We start from the raw sequence: 25,811 nt of genomic DNA on the forward strand, positions 1-25,811 counted from the left end.
CCCTTCCATTTTTTAATTTGCTGGCAAAACATTCAGTGAATGTCATGCCAAATCGATTAATAGAGCCTAACATGACCTATTAAAGATGAGGTTTTGTATCTAGACTCTTTGGTATTCCAGTTTTAAAATAAAAAGCCTTTTCCTTTGCTAAAGGACAAGGAAACCCGTTAACAAGGTACTCAGGCCCTGTTCGTGCAAGAATTAGTCAGGTGCTCACAGCTGCGCCTTCCCCACGTATGATGGAACTATAACCATTCTGCGTGCGGCGTCTGGGCCGTCGTGCTTGCTTCCTCCGCTACGCGACCTCCTCATCGCAGGATCTATGATCCAGTCTCCTAGCAGCCTGGGGCGGGTAGCGCGTGTGAAGGGAGGCCGCGGGGGGACGACGACGACTCAGTCCCGCCCTGGTAGTGGTGGCCCTTCTTGCAGGGGAACTCGGAGTCCCGTCGGCACGGAGCGAGGGCGCCCGCTCCACCTTAAGCCCCAGCTAGCACGGGAAGAACGGCTGCCCGCCCAGAAACACCTCCAGGGAGCAGTCGAGTCCGCCGCTAGAGCGCCCGCATGCTAGGACGCTCTGGCAGGCACCACGCGCTTCTCTCTGTCGTTGGGCCCGCCTCTCCGACTGTGTGGCACTGTCGTGAGCGGAGCAGTCGTGCAGGCTCCGCCATGATGAGCAGTGGAGGGATCGGGGTGCCGCTAGGCTTCCCCTTGGGTCCTACGTCTGTCATCCAGATCACGAACCTCTCCTCGGCTGTGACTAGTGAGCAGATGCGGACTCTCTTCAGCTTCCTGGGAGATATCGAGGAGCTGCGCCTCTATCCCCCGGAGTAAGCAGGGTCTGCGTCGGCCCTCAGAGCAATAGAGATTTAGGATGATGAAGAGGTTTAGAGGGGTCTAGAGGATGGAGGGAAAGGAAGATGCAGAAGGTCCTATGTGCCATCTTGAGTGTGGGCATCAGTATCCCGCACGTGGGTGTGTCTGTCACGTGGTCCCACCCCTTTGTATGGGGCAGGAACGTTAGGGGAAACGGGCTATGCCTGGACCTAAGATGGCGGTCTCGGTCTGGAGGAGGGAAACAGTCGCGGTATCTCTGGAGCGGCCTGTAGAAACACGGCGAGTTTTGTGTTCTCATGGTGGCGGTCAGAGCCGCGGTCACCCGGTGGCGGCTGTCGGCACTGAGTCACAGCCTGACAAGACGTGTGTTCTCAGGCTGCCCCGAAGCGCTTCCTAGGTGCAGGTCTCATTTCTCCCGTTTTCCTGAAAACCTGTTTTCTGTGCCTCACCTTTCTCTTCGCTCGGATTCATACGAAGGGGCGGGGGCGAGCGGGAGCGCCCCAGGCTTGACCCCCGCCCGGCTAGCTGGCAGGCCGGCCGCTCCACTCGGGCTATGCGTGCCGGCGAGACCAGCTCTTTTTGTTCGAACGGCTGTTTTCTCCCGCGAGAAAGGGCCACTCGAACAGAAATCAGCATAGCTGTTAACAGAAGAACGGTACCTGCCCTGTGCTTAGAAATGTTTCTGATAGGACGTTTGCAGTAAGTGAAAGTTAATAACGGACATTACACATTTCTCTAAATCGTAGCTGTCCTTATTATGTCAACTGCATGCAAGGGATCTGCTCAAATGAGAGATAATATTATTTCGCAAACCTCAATGTTTCTTCCAAGCAGATGGAACAGAAGAGGAAAAGATCTAATCTAATAGATTTATGGTGATTTTTGCACAGTTTTCTAGGTTTTTATTTTGGACTTGTTCCACAATACAGTTAATACACTTATCAGAGAATAGAATCATAGAATGGCTTGGGTTGGAAGGGACCTTAAAGATCATCTAGTTCCAAACCCCCTTCCATGGGCAGGGACACCTTCCACTAGACCAGGTTGCTCAGGGCCACATCCAACCTGGCCTTGAACACTTCCAGGGATGGGGCATCCACAACTTCTCTGGGAAATCTAACCTGTTTCAGTTCCTCACCATCCTCACAGAAAATAATTTCTTCCTAATATCTAATCTAAACCTACACTTTTTCAGTTTTAACTCGTTCCTCCTTGTCTTGTCACTATATGGTCTTGTAAAAAGTCCAGCCTTCTTGTAGGCTCCCCTTTAGGTACTGAAAGGTTGCTATAAGTTCTCCACAATGTCTTCTTTTTTCCAGGCTGAACAGCCCCAGCTCTCAGCCTGTCTTCATAGGAGAGGTGTTGCAGCCCTCTGATCACCTTCATGGTCCTCCTCTGGACTCTCTCCAACAGGTCTATGTCCTTCCTGTGCTGGGGACCCTAGAGCTAGATGCAGTGCTCCAGGTGGGGTCTCACAAGAGCAGAGTAGAGGGGGAGAATCACCTCCCTCACCCTGCTGGCCCCTTTGATGCAGCCCAGGATACAGTTGGCTTTCTGGGCTGCAAGCACACATTGCTAGGTAAAGCAAGGTGATGAAACAAAGTTGTATGTTGCATTGTGTAGAATTGTAGCCTGTTTTGTCTCTTATTCTGTATTGAAAATATTTGGCATACACACAAAATATTTTTACTTAGTCAAGCATGAGTTTGCAGAGTACGATGAAGTTGTATTCTCTTCTGTATGCATAATTTTATTTATTTTAAAAGAGGGCATTCAAGTTAAGAGATTTACTGTAATATTTGTAATCCTATTGCCTTTGCTGGGCATGTTTATTTCTAATAGATATGAACTTGTAGTTCTGTTGATGCTCAACATTAAATAATACATAGGTGTGTATATGTACATGTGTCTATACACTTGATAAATCATATAAACTCTCCTTTTTCTAATTAAGCATTATAATCTTTCCAAATAAAAGTATAAATTTTCCTTCACCTCTTCGAAATCAGTCATGTTTGTCAGCCTTCTACTTTTTCTCTTAATCTGCTGAAGTCTAATTCATAAAATCATAAATATTCAGTAGTTTTTTTGGGTTTTTTTTTTACTTGAAAGGAAATAGATCACCGTCGCCCTGAAAATTAAGCCTTCTGATAATGTTTTCATAGTTTTAGTTACTTTCCCATGAAAGTCCTATAAACATAAGCTGTTTATCACATTCCTTCTAAGAAACATCTTTTGATGGACGTTTCTCATGACCAGTGTGCTTGGGAAGGTGGCAACTTAATTATCCAATCCCTGGTTATTGTCGAGAATCTATAAATACTGGAGTCAGAGAATAAAAGACCTTTTTTTGTTCTGACATTGAGAGTGTGTGAATCATTTTGTGTCCTTTAGTGACAAGATCACATTCTGGTATTTGTGAATTAACTTGGTCAAGGACATGGATCATTTTGAAATACTGATATTGGTAATTTAATTTATTTTGGAAGTATTTTTCCCCATTATTGGAAGATGCAGTATTACATGTTTAGCTTTGGATTATCTTTTTCTTCCTAATTCTCTGATATTTTGCTCTGTCAGAGCAATCAAAGAGATTTATAGAAGTGGTGAATTTGATCAGGTGATCATTTCAACTTCTTAGGAAATTCCTTTGATAACAGTGTTCCACTACAGTTAATTGTGCAGCACCCTACTGCTGAATTGAATGAAAAAAAAAGGAGAACATTTATGACTTACCGGGGAATGAGGATGATGTACCTATAGGCTCTTCAATGATTGTAGAACAAAGTATAGAGCTGTGCTATGAACTAGCATCATGAGAGAGAAGTTATTTTTCAGCAATTTTCTACATTTTCCCAGTCTCCTGTTATTGTCTCTAAAAGTGTGATTCGTCACCCAGTGTGCAGTAAGACAATCTCACACACAGAGACAAGGTATTTGTTTATTTCATATTTATATAAAGGTGGGTGCTGGGTGGTAAATCCACAAAGCTAGCACATAGAGCAGAGTACTTGATCATTATTTATATGATGTTAATCTAATATATTCCACCTATCTACTACATATTCAACGTTTACTACTCTACTATTGGTTTCTCCTAAGGGCTGATTGCATAAGGTATTATTGTAATTCATTATTAGCTACTGCACATTATTGGGGCTCATTCATTTGAATTGGGGGTTGTTTGGTGGTTGTGATCTCCCCCTGACAGAATTACCTTTTATCCAGTTGGACCTGCTTTCAGTACAGTTGATGAGTTGGCTTTGTTAGCTTCTTATCTTGGACAAATGTCCTTTTAGTCTGTAAATTCTGCATTCTTCTTGTCCATTATCAGAAACCTCCCCCTAGGTCTGTGGCCCCCCAAACCTCAACAAGGAGATTCTATTGACAAGCAACCCATCAAAGACATCACTGTCATTAACATATCCCTTGGTTTTATAGGGTGCAACAGAGAATTTCTTTAAAAAACTAACAGGAAGTCTCAATTATTGAATATAATTACTTACACTTTAATTAGAAAACATTAATGTAAGATTAGTTCACTTAAAGTTCTTGTAAGGATGCACAATGTGGAGAAGAGAGAGAAACCACCTCAGTTTTTTAATGCATTAAATAAAAGGCAAGTTCTTTAAGATGTCTCTTCAGTATTTCTAGTGAGCTTCCTGAACCCAGTGACTTTTCCCAGCAATTAGTATCTTAAGACTGGGGTTTTAAACTAGCAGTTTCTGACAAGGTCCTTTATTTTGTATACTGAATTTATTAGGATGACTTTTATGAATGTTGAGGTAAATTGCACTATGCTCTTTGGTAGTTTGTCACTTCATGTTTTATCTTCATTCATCAAAGCCCTTCAGTTTCTTTGATCACTGCTAATCAGACATCCCATTGAGAAGGATGGATTTCATATCTGTCCTTTTCCTGAAAGCCTCTGTGAGGAAGTGTCTCTCTTGTGTATGAGAGGTTTTCACACTTTAAGCAGTTGCCAGTAAATGCTATTTTATTATTATTGTTATTTTCTGAAGAGGTCTGTGTGAACTGTGAATAAGCTACTTTCAGATGCAGCATTGAGGGCATAGGAAACTTGGTACTGAAGAAGTTTCCATATGGTCATCATTCTGATTTTAGCTATTTGTCAGTGAGACTTCATTGACACTGAAAACAATATTTATTTTTATTGAAATGCTATGAATGTGTATCATATTTCAGTAGGCCATAATGCTTGTTACTGGTGCCTGTTTGTATTTACCTGTTTCCTTACAAGAAAAATTTAAATTTGACTTGACTGTACAACTATATACTGTTCTGCTCTCTGGAAGGCTTTCTATTGAAATTTTAATCTTGTCATGGGGTGACTTTACCTTTAAGATAGTTTTGAGAGCTAAGGAAGTTGAAGCTGCTGGTGACTGATGGGAGTCTTTTCTCCTGACCAATTATCGGTCATTTCTAAGAATTGACAGCAGTTTTGACCATTGAAAAGTGAGATCAACTTGTGAACACCACCTTAAGATGTAAAGCCAAAGCTCTCTTGTTCTCTTTGGGTTTCTGGCCTCTGACAAGGTAACAAGGCTCCGTCTCAGCCTCCTCCTCCCCCCCCCCTCCAGGCCGGACAAGGCCGCAGAAGGCCGGGAGGGGGGGGGAGGGGGGAAGAAACAGAGCTGGCCAGCCTGGTTTAGTTTGTAGTTTCTGCTGCTGGACTGAAACCTGACACCATGAACACTTGCAGCTTTTCCAAGACTTTAATTCTTTTACTACCTAGATAAAACGTACAGATTACTCCTTTTTCCCAGAGAGACAAAGAGAGAGACAATCAACATGAAGAAGACATCATAAAACCATCAAAGACAGTGAAGAAAAGAGTTAAGTTTTAGATGGAGAAGAGAGAATAAGGAGATGCTTTATAAACTGAAATATTTTTCTGTTAAAGCTATAGAAATAGACAATAAAGTGTTCTGAAAAAACTCCTTTAATTCATGACAGAGTATATTAAGAAGAATGGAGTGTTCAAGGTGTGAATTTTGAGCAAAAAGTAGAGTAATTGTGATACAGTGAGGTGCTGGAACAGAGTGAAGCGAAGATTTAAGGCCTTGAGAGCAATGAGAAAACTGTTTTTCCAGAGAAGCTCACAGAGACAGATGAAGAAAACTTTTACCTTTAAATAACTCATCCTTAAAAAATGATATCCCTAGACTCATGGCCCATACACACCTCAGAGTGATGTGAAATAAGAGAAATAAACTGATGGCAGATTTCCGGGCAGCTGGCATCAGAGAAATAGAAAACTATAACAAAAATAGTTTTCTTGTGAGAAACTCCATAGATTAGCAGAAGAAGACTTCTGTTTCTCTACAAAGACTGATGAAAAGACTAGCAAAAATTGAGACTGTTTTAAACACCAAAGTTCCAAAGTGTTTGTCTCTATGTTGTCATGTGAACAAAGGAATGGTGGGTTGTAGAGGATAAAAGAGTTTTCTAGAAGTTTATTCTGGTGTTTTTATTCTTGTAGTTTTGTTAATAAATTTTCTTTATTTCCTTTTAAGTTTTAAGCCTGTTTTGCTCTTGTTCTAATCCATATCTCACAGAAGTAAGTAATTTTTAGTTACTGCCTTAAAACCACAACAAATCTAAAAATTGAAAGCACCTATTTGATGAATAACATAAATAAACAAGTTATGTGGAGGTGGGCAGAGGGTTGTTGTTTTTTTAAATCCACTCATTTTACTCTTAAGTAATTTGTATTTGATTATCAAATTTTAAAGAGACTAGCTGAGTTTGTATTTTATCATGTTACAATTGTTTGCTGTATTGCTTTAAAATTGGTGTCAAAAACTTGCCCAAGAAACTTTGACTTCATGAGATTTCTAAGCATTTCCTTGTAAGACTCATCTCTTATAGACTGCTGTAAATAGCTTTCAGTGCTCAAAGACCTCTTTTATTCCATTTCATTACTATTGCCAAACATTTTGGTCACCTCTTCTTTCCTGTCCCATAAACAGAGCTTTAGCCTCGAGAAGTATGTTTAGAGAATTTGTGGTTTTTTTTTTTTTCCTAAGTGCTTAAAAATGAAAGTAACTGATGCTTGTAAAATCCTTTCAGAAAATAGGATTTCTATGTTGTTGGCTTTTTAAATTTACTTGTACATATAATATTTTTCCCTTTTACTTACATCTTGAGGAAATTAGGAGGACTGAATTGCAGGTTTCTAATTTTACCAAATGAGATCTGTTTTTTTCTGAAGCTAAAGACTTAAATATCATAAAGAAAAGTTAAAGATGTATATGAAAATGACTTGGAAAATTATAGTTAGATAGGGTGAAGCAATTAACAAGAACAGAAGATAATATTACAGTCACAGCCTCGGTAAGAGAATTAATGTCATATGAGTTGTTACTACATCAGGGCCTTGGTGTGGATTTGCCACTTGTATGTAGAAGAGGGTGGCTTTAGTGGGTCTTCTGTCATCTTCAGTGATATTTTTTCATCAAAATCTGAGGAAAAACTGACATTTTGAATATCTGTGTATGGTCCTGATTTAGGTAGAGATTTAAATTCTCATGTTGAGAATGGAGAATTGCTGTCATTGTTTAACAAGTGCTCCTCAGTTTGCCATTTACAAAACCATGCTTTTGCATTAGGTTTGTCACCCAGTTGAAATCTGTGTTTCAGAGAAGACTTTAAAATTACATTTGTAGTGATAAGTCTTCAAATGAAGTTGTAAGAGGATTTTTGATTAGTTAAATATTGAAAAGCTTTATGGAAATTGAATTTTTACAGAATGAATTGTTTGAAAGCAGGGAGGCACAAAATGTCTTCATCAGGTGTTGAAAGCCCTGCCATAGTACTGTTTGCTTCTGAGTGTTCTGGAGTTGTTTTGGAAGCTAATACACATGGAGTGTTTTTTAGATGTTGTTATATCCTGCAGTGGCTGCAGTATAGATAAGGCCTTTGAGATAAAATACACAAAACATTATTTAAATGTGATCCCACAACTATTCCAGAACATCTTATTTTGACACGTTATTAATTTCTGTTGTCTTCACCACCATCACCACCCTGGGAAAATTTGGACCCTTAGAGGGATATTTTGTAGCCTTTTATTTGATTTTTCACTGTAGATTACTGAATAGGTTATTCTTAAGTTTTTGGTTGTTTTTTGTTCTGTTGGGGAATGGATGTTACTGTCTCCCTTCAAAGGAAAAGAAAAACAGTACAATCATCTGAATACTATTCATATCTTTATTTCCTTTTTGAGTTTTCTTTCATTTCTAAAGAAACTGGATTATAGTAATCTTAAATCAGAGATGTAGGACTTGCTTTTTTGCATTGGTGATTTGTAACCATAGAAAGAAGGCTATGACTCTACCTCAATTCAGCCTTGAAAAGGATTGGAAAAAAAAATTAAAAAAAGTATTAAAACAGAATAGGACTTTTCTGCTTTAAGAAAGACTTCTTACAAAGCCTACTGGGGAAGTTTAGGAGGCCCACTTTGTAAAAGAAGAGGACTCAGTCACTGTGAAACTTTTTAGAATTTTAGAAATTTTGGGTCTTAATTGTCTCCCTCGATGTAGATGCAGCATTGATGTGTTTTCAACAGAGGTAGTCTCCTTAGAGAATTTCTCCCTTTCATCACTTCTCCAGTGAATCTCATGATTAGCTTAACTTTCAGAAAACACTTTGTAGCAAGGCTTTTTTTTTAGAGCCTTGTTGCAGTAGTATTCTTATGTTAATATTTTTTAACCTACTTCTCAGATAGCTTTTGTGATTGAAATCCAGGAAATACAGAGAGGGAAATACAGAAATGACACTTGTAACTGACTCTGTAGTTGTTGGAATTTATAAGGTTTATTTTTGGAGCCTGTAACTGCCTAGAACAGAATTATATTTTTGAATTACCAATGAAAACAATACAGAAAAAAGCTAAGAGATGTTAGAAGTTTGAACCAGAGACTCTTAAATGGAGGCTTCAACCATTTGGGTTGTAACACTGGCATATGTATTTAATAACAAAAAAACCCCAAACAACAAGAAAAAACCAAAAGACCCTCCCCGTTGAACTTACTCACATAGGCCTGCGTTCCCCCCAACCCAAAACAAACAAAAAATCTTGTGGCCATTAAAAAAAAATCTTTGCGATGAGCAAAGTCTGGCTCTTCAGAATACGTAATATTACAAGTTGCATGCAAACATTTCTGCTGAGTACTGAGATAGTCATAGCTCTTTGTCAGCTCTGATGGAAAATGTCCTGAATCAAGACCTTACAGATGGCTCAAAAGCCTTTTTTAAACATTTATTTCCTTCCTGAATATGAAAGCTTGAAACTGGGAAAATGTTGTCCACTACAGACAGACTAATGGACAGAAGAGATGTAGTAATCTTGCAATGTTTTTATAAATTGCATAAGGCTGACTTTCATATTTATGTTTCTCCCCCTCCCTGTTTATTTTTCTTCCTCAATGTCTCTGTTTTCACAGAATTTTCCATCATAAATGTTTCTTATTGCCATTCTGAAGTTGACTAGCTCTCTGGTTATTTTATCTAGATGTTAGTATTCTGGTAACCAGAAACATACCAATCTGCCTGCCTCAGACTAAGTTCTGGGTTCATTTATGCAATTAATATGATGAAATAACGTACCTAAAACTTGTGAGTTCTTATTTAAATGCTCAAGCTTAATTAATTCCATACAACTTTGGGAGTACTGCTTGGAATTTGAGGGACTACAAGATGGATTGGACTAAACTTGAACTCCTTCTGGTACTTCTGAAAGTTGACAAGTGTTATATTTGAGAGGGTCAAGATTAAATAGTTCAGGCAGTGTATTTTCCATTATTTACTCATTTTCTAGAAGATAGATGTTTATTTTAAATGGAACTTGCTGATGTTTCAGCAATATCCTTTTGTATTGTCTTTGAAGGTTTTACCTGTACTTACTTCATATGAAGAAATAAACTGTGTAAAACATAAATCTTGACTAGGGAATACATCTTTTAAAGCAAACTTTGTTTTTGATCAAGATTACAAAGTTTGCATATTGTGCTTTCTGATCTATCTGTTGGTATACTTTCTAATGGAAAAGCAAGTTGCCCAACATATGTATTTTTCATTTCCTTCTTTATTCTAGTCTAATAGTGAATTCTTCCTACCTCCTCCAGTGTTATCCTGTGCCACACTATGCCAAACTAAGATGATAAAAAAGATTTTTGTTATATTAGTGAACTAAGACGTAACAGTTGTAAGAATTCTCAAGAAAGTGTTCTTATCTTAATATGATTTAACAAAATTTCTTTTGTGAAGGCCGAAGAAAGAATATCAGTTAATATGGGCTAATATCCAAACGATCCACTAAAAATGACTGAGCTTATTATCATAGAATTATAGAATACCCTGAGTTGGAAGGGACCCACAAGGTTCATCAAAGTCCAACTCCCAGCCCTGCACAGTACCATCCCAAGAATCACACCATGCACCTGAGAGTATTGTTCAACTGCTTCTTGATCTCTGTCAGTCTTGGGGCTGTAACCACTTCCCTGGGGAACCTGTTCCAGTGTCCAACCACCCTTTGGGTGAAGAACCTTTTCCTAATATACAACCTAAACCTCCCCTGGCACAACTTCAAGCCATTCCCTTGGGTCCTGTCACTGGTCACCACAGAGGAGAGGGCAGTGTCTGCCCCTCCTCTTCCCCTCACAAGGAAGTTGTAGACTGTGATGAGATCGCCCCTCAGTCTTCTCCAGGCTGAACAGACCAAGTGACCTCAGCCACTCCTCATAGAGCTTCCCCTCAAGGCCCTTCACCATCCTCTTGGACCTCCATTGGACACTTTGATGTCTTTAAACAAGGTTTATTTGGAGGATAAATGATAAACTATAAATTATTTACTCGACAAATGTGTCCTGTAAATATGCTATTTACAATAGCAATGTATTTTTCTTTAGCAAGATTTGTAAAGAAAATCAGCCTTGTTAATTTGGGCTTTTGGCTTCTGTAAGTTTCCCTTAAAAAGAAGGAAGGGCTATACTATGAGTTTTTAAGTGGCAAGGCAAATTAGTAAATTTCTATACTTGTCTTTTAAGTAACTTTTCCAAGAAATCTTAATCTATTAAGAAATAATAGTGGAAAATATATGCATACATTTATTTAATATGGCTAATTGTTGTTTTTTTTCCTTTTATCTTGCAGCAATGCACCTCTTACTTTTTCCTCCAAAGTATGTTATATTAAGTTTCGTGAAGCATCAAGTGTTGGTGTGGCCCAGCATCTAACTAACACGGTTTTTATTGACAGAGCTTTGATAGTTGTGCCCTGTGCAGAAGGTTGGTATTTTAGACATTCTTCTGTAAAGTTGGTCTTTGTTAATTGTTTTAAGCTTTCTATCTAAAGAGGCAGTGCCCTGTTATTTTATTTCTGTAAAAAAAACTTAAAACAGAATTGAAAATCAAATTAAGAAACCAAATTATCTAGATTAAATTGAAATCCAACATTAGAAAAAAAATAGTTGATTTAAATTAGGATGGTTCAATTTTCCACAGTTATTACATATTTTGTGGAAAAAGAAGGTAAAATAATGCTCTTCATTATGGTTTGTATTGGCAAGCTTATTCCCACACAAAGTTCCCTCTGAAGTCAATGGAGCACTACAAAGATAAAACAGTTTCCTGGCACTGTGATAACACTTCTGTTTGGATCTTAATCTGTTGCCTTTGGTGTGATGTTTTGGTTTTGGGGTATTTTTAAGATAGCAATTAATTTTTGAATTTTTTTAGACCAAATTCACATTTTGTCTTGTAGATGTTATATATGCATTTGACTATTTTAGATTAATCTAATCTTATGTATTTTGCATTTGTGATGATAATTGCTGTTTGAATGTAAATATTTACCTTCTAATTTAATAAAAAAATGTTTGAATTTTTCTTTCTTGTTCCTGTGGAAAATTTTACTTTGTGTGCAATAATAAGGCTTTCTTATGCATACTGGTACTCTTTGATTTTAGATAACTTTAAAAATGCAATCAACTGTACAGAATGCTTCTAGTGTAAAATATTTTTATAACTCTTAGTAAAATAACATGCTTGGTGAATGCTAAATTTACAAGTGTTTCTTTAACTAGCTTTGAGGTCCTGCTTTTACATATGTGTTGAATATGAGGTAGTTCTTATTGTTAGTATACTATCCCAGATTTAAATGCAGTTGTATGAAGCATGGCTCTACTTACTGTAGGCTCATTACTGGAGTTAGGCAGAGCCCCATTGACTTCATTGTGGGAAATGAGCATTTTCCCATTTGCATCTGGATTGCCTCTTTGGAGTGGAGTATTCCAGTTGATGGAGTGAAGCTAACTTCACATGGTAGCTGTTTTGCCATGAACAAAAATATTTAGAAAGATTGATTCATAAACTGCAGCAAGTCCAAAAGTATCTGGTATTAACAGGACTTTTATAACTGCAATAGTCAGGTTTTGGTTCAAAAAATACTGTTGACTTCTTGGAGTTTGTTAACAGTGGTCCCAGAGTGCCATTTTTTGGCATGTTTGCCACATCATGATCTAGATAGTATGAGATTAGTGCTACTGCAATGATGGTCTGGGGTTTTCCTAGCAAACTGACAAGTCTTAAAAATTTCATAGACTCTTAGATGGCCTACAGTATACTGTCTATTCTTGTAGCCTTGTTAACATGGGCATTTTGACAAGTCTTTGTGAAGCCTAGATTTTTAGTTGCTTTTATGGTTTGTTTGGGGGGCTTCTGGGTTTTATTTTTGGAATTTGTTCTTAAACCACAGAGGATATTGCTGTATCCACTTGAAGCTTTCTAGAGGCTTTGGATAGGCAAAATGTGTCAGAACAGTGTCCTTATTGAAAAATTGTCCTTAAGTAATTGACTGCAAATTCTTCAGAATCTTAGTTTTACATTTAATTGAAAATACCTTAACACTGGTTCAGTACTGCCAGAGAGGAAAGATTGCTACCTAATGAATGAACAATACTTTCTGGTGTTTTTCTTGAGATTGACGATAATGTGATATGACAACAGGCAGATAGAGCTACATTTTCCTGTGTCTCTTGATGGTAGACAATGAGGGGAAGGAGAATAAAATCAAAGTTCTGAGAAATCTTGTTCCAACCCTGTTTGTAGCTGACTTATTAGGCATTTCTCAGAAAATGTATTACAGAAAAACTGTCACTGTTACAGACCATTCTGGACCCCACAGAGATTTATACATAATTAGGTGAACAAGTGATTGGGTTGTGAGGTCAATTTCTATTTTAAAGTCAGAATGCTGTTTCCATGTAACTTTCTAACAGAATCACTAATTTTAATTTGCAAAGATGTGAATTCATTTACGTTTAACTTTCTGAGACCATAGTGCAACATTTTTTATTCACTATGTATAATTGTTAACAGAATCAGTGGAGTGTATAATGGGCTTTTAAAATAACAATGGCTATATTCTACTGGAAGGTTAAATTATATTGGTGGCCAACAGTGCCAGCAATAAAATGTTTCATGTGCTGAATCAAACATATAGGAGGGGTAAAATGAAACTCTGAAAACTTGGTTTTAGAAAACAATAAAATCTGAAATTTGTAGTGTATTTAAAGAGTAGTAAATTAAAATTATGAGGAAGGAATCACTACACAATGAAAACAGTGTTAATTGTGTGACATTTAATAAACAATTTAACAAAATATAATTGTAAATGAATTAACATTATCAAGTTGTCAAAATATAACTTTCTTTTGTGTGTATCATTAGGTTTTTCTTTAAACATTGTAGTTTGAGAACACAAAAGTTGAAAGATAAACAGAGATACCACCCTAATAATTCTAAATTTTATGTCCACATTGTCTAGTAGATGGATTTTGACTATTAATTTGGTTTTGTATGTTTTCTCTGTGTGATATTTGTGCATTATTAGATGACTAGACTGGCCAAGGCAGACCTGTTACACTTGCCTGAGTTAGGCACTGTTTGCCATGCCACTAAACCTGCCGCCAAGTGAAATCTTCATGGGGGAAATGAGATTGAAGTCTGGCCTGCTGAAGATGGACGCCTTGTCTCTGTTTTTATTTTATTTTGCTTCCTTTCCTTTGTTTCTTTTATTTTCACTTTTTAATTTTTTCCCCTTTTTGTTTTGTTCTGTTAAATCCCTTACCCTTGTACTTGTGAACTGGTATTTCAGCTCTGAAAAAAATGATGTTTTGTAAAGGGTTCATAGTGTTTAATTTTGAAGTTGACCTGAAGCTACTTCTGGATGGTATACAGAGAATTGAGGATATGTTTAAGTTTTATGCTGTGAATTATGGATAAGTTCTGTTTGGAATACATTTAAGCATCTAAATTCAACAGATGAGCACATTGTGTCAGACTGGAATAGTGAAAACTATATCAGTTTTAAGATGCATTCTTTCATATGTTATGCTTTGTGAGCTTATCTTGAAAGAGGAAAGTCACAACTTTCTGGAGAAATTAACTTTACAAAGTAAAATCATGTTTTTTCTCTGCTATTTTTCCTTTTCTCAGCAGAGTACTTTTAGGTTGCATGATCTGTTTAAAAGTATTTCTATTTATGTCTAATATGAAGGGTTTAAAATTATTATTTATGATATTGAACTTTCACGAGTATTGAATGTCATGAAATATTTGTTTGCTTCTGATGAAACCTTGCTCCAGTTAGGTCAGTGGCAGTAAGATTTCATCCTTTTGCTTTTGTGATTTTTAGAAAAAATTGTTTACCACTCATAAGTACAAATGCAGCCTGAGATTTTTGTGGGAATGTGTTGTGAGGCACATTGTCTTTCAGCACTGTTATTCATGGGAAGATTGAAAAGTTTTGTGTGTGTATGTGTGTATTGCACTTGTACATGCTTCAGTGGTCATTATTTCAAGAAGAGTTTAAAAAAAAAAGGTATCATCTCAATCTCAGAAGCCCTGGCAGTTCATGCTGGAGTGATTGAGAAAGTTCTCATCCCTAAATGATGTTTGTTCTTGTGAAACAGAAGCCCTAAAACAGAAGTGCTGGAACAGGTGATGTGTCTAGTCCTCAAGCATTACTCTTCCCAGCCAGCTGCATTGGGACCAATTGGCTTGACTCTCATAATGCACCAAACTGAGAACAGTAGCTGGAAAGAGCTTTGTGTTCTCTTTTGGATTTAGCCGTGCCAGTTGAGGTAATTGCAAGTAGTTGTAATCTCTTTAATCTCTGCTGCTAAATCCAATAAGAATCATGAATTGAATTACACAGAAATTATTTTATTTGTAAGTGTGCATTTTCCATTGATTTAAAATAGTAGAAAAATAACAATTCATTTAAAATCCTTTTAAATAAATGCAAAAAGAAAGTATTTAAAAAAAATGTACTTAGTTATTTTTGAAGCTGTTTTGGCGTGATGGGAGGAATAACCATGTAGTTTCAGTATAAAGAGAAATTAATTTCTGAGCACATGGACAGTGCTAAAAATACTGTGATTAGTACCTACTTAACACAGATCTTTCTGTTCAGCATTTAACAAAATGGATTCTGGTACAGACTAGGTTGACTAAGGCTCTTAAGCATTTACTTAGGAAAACTGCATTTCTGAAGAAGCATAAGGTATCCCTAGTTAATACAGAGCTAATCTACATTTGCTTCCAGATTCTTTTGCCAAGTGAAGAATAAATAAATAAATTAATGATCATATAATCTAATTTACTAAACACTCATGCATTCAAATAAATATTTCAAAGGATGTGGTATAGATGTGGCATATTTATTTTACTTGTTTCCCTTATTAGAAAATAAATATATTTGCTTCATTTCCATTCAGCTTTTAAATACCATGAGTTTAAAAACCAAACCAGTTAAACTAAAGTGTCCTAATTTGTTATGTCATTACTGACATATTTTGTTGTATTTTTGTGGGCTTGTATCCTTTTATCAAATAAATTAATGGAGGCTGTAGCTTGTGAGGTTATTTGGCCTTACATATTAATTTGTTTTTCAAAACTGTTTAAAGAACAGGGAAGTAAATTTGCAAGCTATTTCAGGCTTTTCTTTTTGTTTTTTTTTTTACCCTCAACAGTTTATTTTCTATAGAATTATTTAGAAGTTTAACTTGTTCTTAAATACTTAAAACCTAGAAAGGGGTATTTTTTCAAAAGACACTATCTGAAAATACCAGCAAAATTTCAGGGTTCTGTCTGTAGAGATAGACCTTTCTTCATTCTTGAATAAAATAAATGAACATATCTTTGTGGCATAGAACTGATCAACTATATTTTGTATTTAATATTAAACATTATGTTGTTTAGGGACCAAAGAATTCTGGAAATAATGCTGCTAACTTTATAGTTTATATATGTATGTTATTCATTTTTTTGAGCTATAATAGTTTATTTAACTGAAAGTGTTCAATTGATTCCTTAAGCAATGTTTGAGCAAATGAATAATAAATAATTTCAACTATTTCAGTAAGGTGACCCATATGCTTAAAGTTTAGAATTGTATTTAAGTACATTTCTGAACTTGACTCCCTGTCAATTTAGTTACATGCATATGCATAACTATTCCTATCTAAAAGGGCTAAATGTCTTAAGCATCTCTTAAGTTTATCTGGTTACGTGTGTATTGAATTTGCTGTATGTAAGTGCATACTTATATTTTGCATATGCTTATATATATTATTGACTAAGGATCTAAATTACAATGCAGATGTACCACTTTAGGAGTCATTGAATTTACTTCAGGCATGTGTGTTGATCCTGTAGAAACCTCTATGAGTATCCAGTTAATTGCAAGATGCTAGCTCATCAATCATTTGAAAACAATTATTTTGTTTTTCAGAAGAGCTGGTATATAATTGTATGCCTAATTTACACACACAGTTGTTGGAATGGTATATTTGGAAGCCTGTCAGTTAGCTACATAGTAGGCAGGATGTGAGGCAAGGTACCTGATTCTCATGAGCAGTCTGGCAAATCAAGTACACCTCTCATTGCATGCCTGACTTCAAAATGAGACCTGTTAAGAGTGCTCAGCATTGTGATGATGACTCAGATTTATGCATGATTTTATAAAAGCCCTGGAAGACATAATTGCACAGTTAATTCTTAATTGTTAATAATTTTCCTATTTTTCTCCTTTAGATAGCAAAATAAAGTGGTTTGTTACATGTTAAGGAGCAAGGTGCCTCAAAACTTGGCATAAATAAAATAACTAAATAGAAGATGTGAAAAAAAAGAGTGCTGTTATTTTATCTTTTCTAACCCACCCATGCTATATATAAATTAATTTTCATCTATATTTGTTTTGTCCTTTGTATCTCCAACCCTAACCAAGTCCTTGCTGCAGATCTGTAGAGCAGGTTTGCAACTTTGGTCTTTTTATTTTTTTTAAGTAGTATGATTCCTGTGGGGTTTATTTTCACAAATATAACTAAAATTGCAGTGTTTTGAAAGTAATATTTTGGCTTTTGATAACAATATTTATAATAATTTTTAAATTCTGAAGTTAAGGGCTTTATAGTTAAAACATACAAAGTTTGAACCAAATCAGTAAAAGCCACTGGCACAGTATTTGTATATACCTTGACTTTTAAAACAATGTTTAAATAAAAGCATTTACATTATTAAAATGCATGGGGTAATACCAAAGGGCTCAGATGGATAGCGTATATACAGTTACTCCAGTAATTTTGAATAAATCATAGATAACTAATGTAAGTAGCGCTTCTTTATTTTTTCAGTTCAGTGTTTAATATTTGTACCAGTTTAAATGCCTTTGCATTTCAAATTCAAAACATACGTTTAATTGCATTTGTGATTATTGCATCTTCTGATTTTTAATTTTTATTTATTATTTAATTAGCAGTCTAATTGTAACTAACTTTGAATGAAATCTGTGTTTAGTTCAGATTAGATATTGCTTAAACTTTTTGCATGACAAGGAAAATATAATATGGTTGAAATAGTAGGAAATACAAGAAAATATAGCTTGCTTAGATGATCAGTTATGAAGCTCTTCAATTTCAGTAAATTTAAAGCTAATTTATCAAAATTTTAGATAAACTGAGGTGACCTAGAATGTAAGACAGTACAAATATGAATTTTCCAGCCCTTCCTCCACTCCCAACTTCATTTGTAGTATGTCTTGTGTGGAGTTACAGTAGGGGGTTTTTTATTTTTATTTATTTTTACATCAAAAGTAGGTAACACCAGAGGGTGAAAAAGCTCATTAATTTCAGTTAACACATACTTTCTTTTTTTAACTGATTTGGTTATTTGCCATTTCTGGGGATTAAACTTTAAAAAAATGTTCTTCTTTTCTGTATCTGATGTTCTGTGTGCTATTAGTGATGCAGCCAACACGAACGGTTGTCATGTGTAAAACAGCTTTCGATCACCGTGAAAACACCGCCTCAGGAAAGCGTCCATGCTTGATATCGTTTGGTTCATGAACATTAAGTTTCCAGTACAGGTGACCCATAGCTCCAAGTGTTAAATAATTGTGTACATTATTCAGTTTTTAAAATAATAATCCATTAATGACATTGCTAGTCTTTGAAGTTCTACTCACTTTTGTTTTTCCTAGTAGAGGCAGGGTAAAAGGAAATACTTGAATTCATATGTTTCTTTGTAAGGATCTGGTAAATAGATTCATTCTTATTTATTACTTTTTTAAATGCAAGGGTAATCGTAAAATCATAGAAAGAGTAACATCTGTGTAGTGTTCCAACTCTGTGTAATGCTTTCCTTCGCTTCTTCAGGTAAAATCCCAGATGAAGCCAAAGCCCTTTCTCTATTGGCACCTGCTCCTGCTATGACAAGTCTGATGTCCGGTGCAGGGTTGCTTCCTATACCTACACCAACCCCTTTGACTACAGTAAGTAAAATTAAGTCTCTATTTGATTTCTGGTTTTCCTTTATACTCAGTAGCCTTTCTGTGTTCAGAGAGCAAGAACTATCAGATCTGTGGATGTTGTCTTCTCATATGCTAAATCAGTGAGGATTTAGCTGTGGTGCCTAGAGGGTAGATCACAAGACATCCATGCACTACCTTTCCTGGGTGTTTCTTTCAGATCCTCAGTTTGCAAAATAGTGGGTAAATATTTGGTTTGGTTGTGTTCATTTTAGTTCTTGTCCCTTCACTATACCCATTAATTTGATCCACTGGCAATGCTATTCACTTCCTAATAAATTATTAAAAGATCATAGTTAAATTGAAAGATTTCTTCATAATATTAAAATGCTGCAATAGGATGTTTTTGCAATAGGATGCTTTGACCCTGGTGGAAGCTGAGGTGAGCCTGACTGGAAATGAGAGGAAAAAACATCCCATTGTGACTGGCCCAGAGGCCCCGTGCATTTTGGGCATAGACTTCCTCAGAAGCAGGTGTTTCAAAGACCCAAAGGTACTCAGGTGGGCGTTTGGAATAAGTGCTGTGGAGAGAGAGGGCATTAAGCAATTGAACACCTTGCCTGGACTATCAGAGAACCAATCTGCAGTAGGCCTTCTGAAAGGGGAAGGGCAACAAGTACCAATTGCCAGCTCGACGGTGTACCACTGACAGTATAGGACAACTCGAGATGCTGTGATTCCCATCCATAAGATGATCCGTGAGCTGGAGAGCCAAGGGGTGGTCAGCAAGGCCCACTCACCCTTCAACAGCCCCATTTTGGCCTGTGCAAATCTGAAGGAGAATGGAGATTAACTGTGGACTATTGTGCCTTGAATGAAGTGACTCCACCATTGAGCGCTGCTGTGCTGGACTTGTTGGAGCTCCAGTAAGAGCTGGAATCCAAAGCGGTGAAGTGGTATGCCATTATTGACGTTGCAAATGTGTTTTTCTCCATTCCTCTGGCAGCAGAAGGCAAGCCTCAGTTTGCCTTCACCTGGAGGGACGTGCAATACGCCTGGAACCAACTGCCTCAGGGGTGGAAGCACGGTCCCACCATTTGCCATGGGCTGATTCAGACTGCAGTGGAAAAGGGTGAGGCTGCAGAACATCTGCAGTACATCCATGTCATCATTGTGTGGGGGAACACTGCAGCAGAAGAGTTTGAGAAAAAAGATAAAATCATCCAGATTCTCCTGAAAGCCAGTTTTGCCATCAAGAGGAGCAAAGTGAAGGGATCTGCTCGAGAGATCCAGTCCCTGGGAGTAAAGTGGCGAGATGGATGGCATCAGATTCCCACCGAGGTCATCAATAACATCACAGCAATGTCTACACCGACCAGCAAGAAGGAAACAAAAGCTTTCCTAGACACTATAGGCTTTTGGAGAATGCATATTCCTCTGTACAGCCAGATTGTGAGCCCTTTCTACCTGGTTACCCCCAAAAAGAACAGTTTCCACTGGGGCCCTGAACAGCAACAAGCCTTTGCCCAGATCAAGCAAGAAATTGCTTGTGCAGTAGCCCTTGGTCTGGTCAGATCAGGACCAGAAGTAAAGAACATGCTCTACTCTGCAGCCAGGAGCCATGGTTTGTCCTGTAGCCTTTGGGAGAAGGTGCCTGGTGAGATTTGGGGTTGACCACTGGGATTCTGGAGCTGAAGTTACAGAGGGGCCAAAGCCAACTACATTCCAACAGAGAAGGAAATTTTGGCAGCCTATGAAGCAGTCCAAGCTGCCTCAGAGATAATAGGCACTGAAGCACAACTCCTTCTGGCACCCAGACTACTGGTGCTAGGGTGGATGTTCAAAGCAAAAGTTCCCTCAGTCCACCATGCCACCAATGCCACATGGAGAAAATGGATTGCTCTCATCACACAGCACACCCATATTGGAAAACTGAAGCGCCATGTGATCTTGGAAATAATTACAAATTGGCCTGAAGGTGAAAACTTTTGTCTCACTGACAAAGAGGATCAAGAACAAGTGACACGTGCCGAGGAAGCTCCACTGTACAACCAACTGCCAGGAGAAGAAACACGATGCTCTCTTTTCACTGACGGTTCCTGTTGCGTTGTAGGGATGAAATGAAAGTGGAAAGCAGCTGTATGAAGCCCCACATGACAGGTTGCAGAACTTACTGAAGGAGAAGGTGGATTGAGCCAACTTGGTGAACTCAAAGCTGTTCAGCTGGCCCTCAGGTGGGCTTTTGGGATAGCTGCTGTAGAGACAGAAGACATTAGACAATTGAACATCTTGCCTGGTCTTTCAGAGGACCCTTCTGTGGTAAGACTCCTAAGGGTTGGGGCAATGCATCAGAGGAATTTTTTGAGAAAGGGGAGAAAATAATCCAAATCCTCCTGAACTCCAGTTTTGCCATAAAGCACAGTAAGGTCAAGGGACCTGCCCAGGAAATTGAGTTCCTGGGGGTAAAATGACAAGGCATGCACAGACAGATTCCAACAGAGGTGGTCAATAAGATAGCTGCTATGTCTCCACTGACCAGCAAGAAGGAAACACAGGCTTTCCTAGGCATCATGGGTTTTTGGAGGATGCATGTCCCAGAGTACAGCCAGATTTTAAGCCCTCTCTACCTTGTGACATGAAATAAAAATTATTTCAAGTGGGACCCTGAACAACAGCAAGCCTTTGAACAAATTAAATAGGAGCTTCCTCATGAGTAGCCCTTGGACCAATCAGAACTGGACAGGATGTGAAAAATGAGCTCTACACTGCAGTCAGGGAGAATGGTCTTTCCTGAAGCCTCTGGCAGAATGTACCTGGAGAAACTCGAGGACGATCTCTCAGGTTCTGGAGTCGGGGATTCAAAGGATCTGAGCCCAGCTACACCCCAACTGAAAACGGGATTCTTGTAGCCTATGAAGGGGTTCAAGCTGCCTCAGAAGTGATTGGCACCAAAGCAGAGCTTCTTCTGGCACCCTGACTACCAGTGCTAGGCTGGATGTTTAAAGGGAAAGTCCCTGCAACACATCATGCCACTGATACAACATGGAGTAAGTGGATTGCTCTCATCCCACAGCAAGCTCATATAGGAAATATGAATCACCCTGGGATTTTGGAACTCATCACAAATTGTCCTACGTGTGAGAATTTTGGATTATCATCAGAAGAGTAACAAGAGCGGGTGACATATGCAGAGGAGGCCCCACCATATAACCAGCTACTAGAGAGTGAGAGGTGATACTCTCTCTTCACTGATGGATCTTGCCATATCATAGGGACCAGTAGGAAATGGAAAGCAGCTGTATGGAGCCCTACACAGTGAGTCGTGGAAGCTACCAAGGTGGATGGAATCAGTTTGCAGAGCTGAAAGCTGTCTAGTTGGCTTTGGACATTGATGAGTGAGAGAAGTGTCCAACACTCTACCTCTGCATTGACTCGTGGATGGTAGCAAATGCTTTACAGGGGTGGCTGGAAAGATGGAAAAAGGCCAACTGGCAGCACAGAAGGAAACCCCTTTGTATGCCAAAGTGTGGCAAGACATTGCTACCCAGATGACTGTGAAAGTCTGCTATGTGGATGCACATGCACCTAAGAGTCAGACTAATGAGGAGCACTGCAACAATGAACAGGTGGATCAGGCTGCCAAAATCATGGTGTCACAGGTAGATCTGGACTGGCAACATAAGGGTGAGTTATTTCTAGCTCGGTGGGTCCGTGATGCCTCATGTCATCAGAGAAGAGATGCAATGTACAGGTGAGCTCATGACTGAGGGTTGGACTTAGACACTATATCCCAGGTTATCCATGACTGTGAAACATGTGCTGCGATCAAGCAGGCCAAGCCAGTAAAGCCCCCTGTGGTATTGGGGACGGTGGTCTAAATATAAGTATAGGGAGGCCTAGCAGATCAATTACATCACACTGCCACAAACTTGCCAAGGCAAGAATTACATGCTTACAGTGGTAGAAGCAACCACTGGATGGCTAGAGACAACCCCATGTCTCACGCCACTAACCAGAACATTTTTTTGGGCTTTGAAAGCAAGTCCTATGGTGACATGGCACCCCTGAAAGAATTGAATCAGACAATGGGACTAATTTCACAAATAGCCTTATAAACATCTGGGATAGAGAACATGATATTGAGTGGATGTTATTATATACCCTGTCATGCACCAGCCACTGGAATGTCAAATGGTATAATGGACTGTTAGAAACACCATTGAAGGCAGTGGATTGTTCGACCTTCAGCAGTGGGATCTGCACCTAGCAAAGGCTACCTGGTTAGTCAACACCAGATGTTCCACTAACTGAGCTGGCCCTGCCCAATCAGGATCCATGCATGCAGCAGATGAAGTCCCCATGGTGCATATAAGAGGTATGCAAGTGTCCTGGGGTGACTTTATGATGCTTGTATCCCCAATCGTCTGTTCTGTTTATGCTACATATTAAGTTCTGCATCTTTAAGACTGGTTCCGAGAGCGAAGTGGGGGAAAGAAGAAGCATGCAGTTTGTTTTCAGAAATGGCACTCACTCCCCTGCATGCTTCTCTAGACTGTATTGTCTGCATCATGGACAAACAGCGGGACAGAGCTCTCCTTTGCTTTTAGTTAGTTTTTAGCTAGATGAGGCAGAGAAGTTCCCCAGACTCTGGTTTTTTTCTTTTTCTTGGATCTGTTCAAACCTGCTCTGGACTGAAAACCCAGGAAAACACTGGGAGCTCATGCCTGTGGACCACCAGAGCCTGGGCCTCGGCACTTTCCAGTGCTGGAGGGACTGATAAGAGACTGAGCGAGCCAAGATACACCCCACGAAAAGGACTTTTCTGGATTTGCCATCTCATTGAGCAGCGAGAGGTTTTATTGTTTAATATTATTTGTTTTTTATGCTTGTAGATACTTTACTTGTTTAATAAACAGTTTTTTCCACTTTTCTCCAAGGAAATATTTTCCCAAACCTATTGGGAGGGGCTGCTTGAATTTGCTTTCTGGAGGGACCCCATTCAGAGGTTTTCTCCCGAATTTGCCCTAACCAGGACAGCAAGGAAAGACAGTTTGGATTAATCCTGCCTTGAAGAAAGGCAAACCCATCTGTGGATTGTTTTTGCTCAAGGACCTGGTTGCACTTGGTGGGCAATGCAGAGGGATGGGGAAGCATGTATACCTCAGAGGGATTTGACTTCGGGTGAGAACAGCCTGTAATGTTGAATTGAATACATAACACTGTTTGCTGAATGTCATTGCTATTGCATGTCGTAACTACCATGGAAAATGAGAATGGACTGCTTCAGTTATATCAGTCATGGACCAAATGAATTCATATCCTGGGGGATAGTCAGTGACCACTAAAATAATAATTGTATTAGTAAATATTTATATTTATGTATGTGTACAGGTGAAAGGTATTAATTTGGGCAGGAATAGATGATATGGAATAAGAGCTGGATAATGTCCTGGGTAACCCAAAATATTATTGTATTTCACATCTATCTGTGCTCAAAATTGTTACTGTCTCTTTAGGAACTGGCAGCTGAAAAATGAAATAGTAGGGCAGGGGCTGGGGGGTGCCCAAGATTTTAGAAGTCAGAGCACTTAGGCAGAGCTCTCTCTTGTCTCTTGCCTCTTGGCTTTTGCCATAGAGCTGAGGCAGCATGGGTGGAGGCTCCCCTTTGGGTTTCTTTTGGTCTTTTTTCATTGAGGGGAGTGCTTTGGGTGTTTGTTTTTTTTTTTGAGAGGCTGTGTTTTGTGGTCCTGGACTGCCTCAAGTAAATTCTGTGAGTGCCTGACTACAGCTGCAGCATCAAACTGAGAAGAACATAAAAGCCCTGCTCCATATGGTCGCCCCAGCCCAACATCATGGCCTGGTCAAAACGGGAAGGCATGGAGTTTGAGTTACTCCAGCCGACTGCTTGCCATCTTCTGCCAAGAAGGTGACAAAGTCCCTCCACAAGTTCTAGACATTGACCGAACTCCACCCACTGGAGTGTGCCAGCAACTTTTTGTCAATGGAGCGGAGCTTCCACCACTGGAGACATAGAGGGGATGGGCTACTGCCATCTTTGTCTCTCCACCTGCAGTCATCTGCAGAGGGCATCATCTTGGGAAGGGGGGTGGGGTGGTGTTACTCCTCCGTTTTGAGTTTCTCTTTATTCCTGAGCAGTCTGCAAGATTTCAGCAAGTTTGTAACTACTGACTGTTATTTTCTGCCTGTTGCTATTTTGGTTTTTTTTTTTGTAAACTGTTATTTTTTCACTTGTATCTACTCATATTCTTTTCTTCTTATTGGTGGAAAGGGATTGGCAAAAACTCTAAGATGAGGTAATTAATTTTAAAATGTCCACCTCTTAAATTGTCTTAAACCAAGACATTGTACTTAAATGATTTCTCATCTTTCTCCATGACCAGAAACATTATTCCCACTCTCATTTCCTTCCTTCCTTCCTTCCTTCCTTCCTTCCTTCCTTCCTTCCTTCCTTCCTTCCTTCCTTCCTTCCTTCCTTCCTTCCTTCCTTCCTTCCTTCCTTCCTTCCTTCCTTCCTTCCTTCCTTCCTTCCTTCTTCCTTCCTTCCTTCCTTCCTTCCTTCCTTCCTTCCTTCCTCCTTCCTTCCTTCCTTCCTTCCTTCCTTCCTTCCTTCCTTCCTTCCTTCCTTCCTTCCTTCCTTCCTTCCTTCCTTCCTTCCTTCCTTCCTTCTTCCTTCCTTCCTTCTTCCCTTCCTCCCTTCCTCCCTTCCTCCCTCCCTCCCTCCCTCCCTTCCTCCCTTCCTCCCTTCCTCCTCCCTCCCTCCTCCCTCCCTCCCTCCCTCCCTCCCTCCCTCCTCCCTCCCTCCTCCCTCCCTCCCTCCCTCCCTCCCTTCCTCCCTTCCTCCCTCCCTTCCTCCTTCCCTTCCTCCTTCCTCCCTTCCTCCCTTCCCTCCTCCCTTCCCTCCTCCCTTCCCTCCTCCCTTCCCTCCTCCCTTCCTTCCTCCCTCCTTCTCCCTCCCTTCCTCCCTTCCTCCCTTCCCTCCTCCCTCCCTTCCCCCTTCCTCCCTTCCTCCTTCCTCCTTCCTCCCTTCCTCCCTTCCTCCCTTCCTCCCTTCCTCCCTTCCTTCCTCCCTTCCTTCCTCCCTCCCTTCCTCCCTCCCTTCCTCCCTCCCTTCCTCCCTTCCTCCA

At 39.2% G+C, this 25,811-nt stretch overlaps 1 protein-coding gene across 6 annotated transcripts in view; it reads left to right on the top strand.

The window, feature by feature from the left end:
* Positions 1–577: 577 nt before the first annotated feature.
* The window catches only part of LOC131591637 (splicing regulatory glutamine/lysine-rich protein 1-like), a 73,968-nt gene continuing 48,734 nt past the window's right edge, over positions 578–25,811 (top strand). Inside the window, exons 1-3 of one of the 6 annotated variants that reach the window (XM_058862542.1) lie at positions 578–827; positions 11,011–11,144; positions 18,575–18,690. In XM_058862542.1, the coding sequence (XP_058718525.1) occupies positions 667–827; positions 11,011–11,144; positions 18,575–18,690 (411 nt within the window). In that variant the 5' untranslated portion in view covers positions 578–666. Of the gene's footprint in view, positions 828–2,203; positions 2,248–11,010; positions 11,145–14,469; positions 15,002–18,161; positions 18,286–18,574; positions 18,691–25,811 lie in introns of those variants that run through there. The other 5 variants (XM_058862540.1, XM_058862541.1, XM_058862545.1 and 2 more) reach the window with 5 other exon arrangements.

This window comes from Poecile atricapillus, chromosome W (assembly GCF_030490865.1).
Source record: "Poecile atricapillus isolate bPoeAtr1 chromosome W, bPoeAtr1.hap1, whole genome shotgun sequence".
Lineage (NCBI taxonomy): Eukaryota > Metazoa > Chordata > Aves > Passeriformes > Paridae > Poecile > Poecile atricapillus.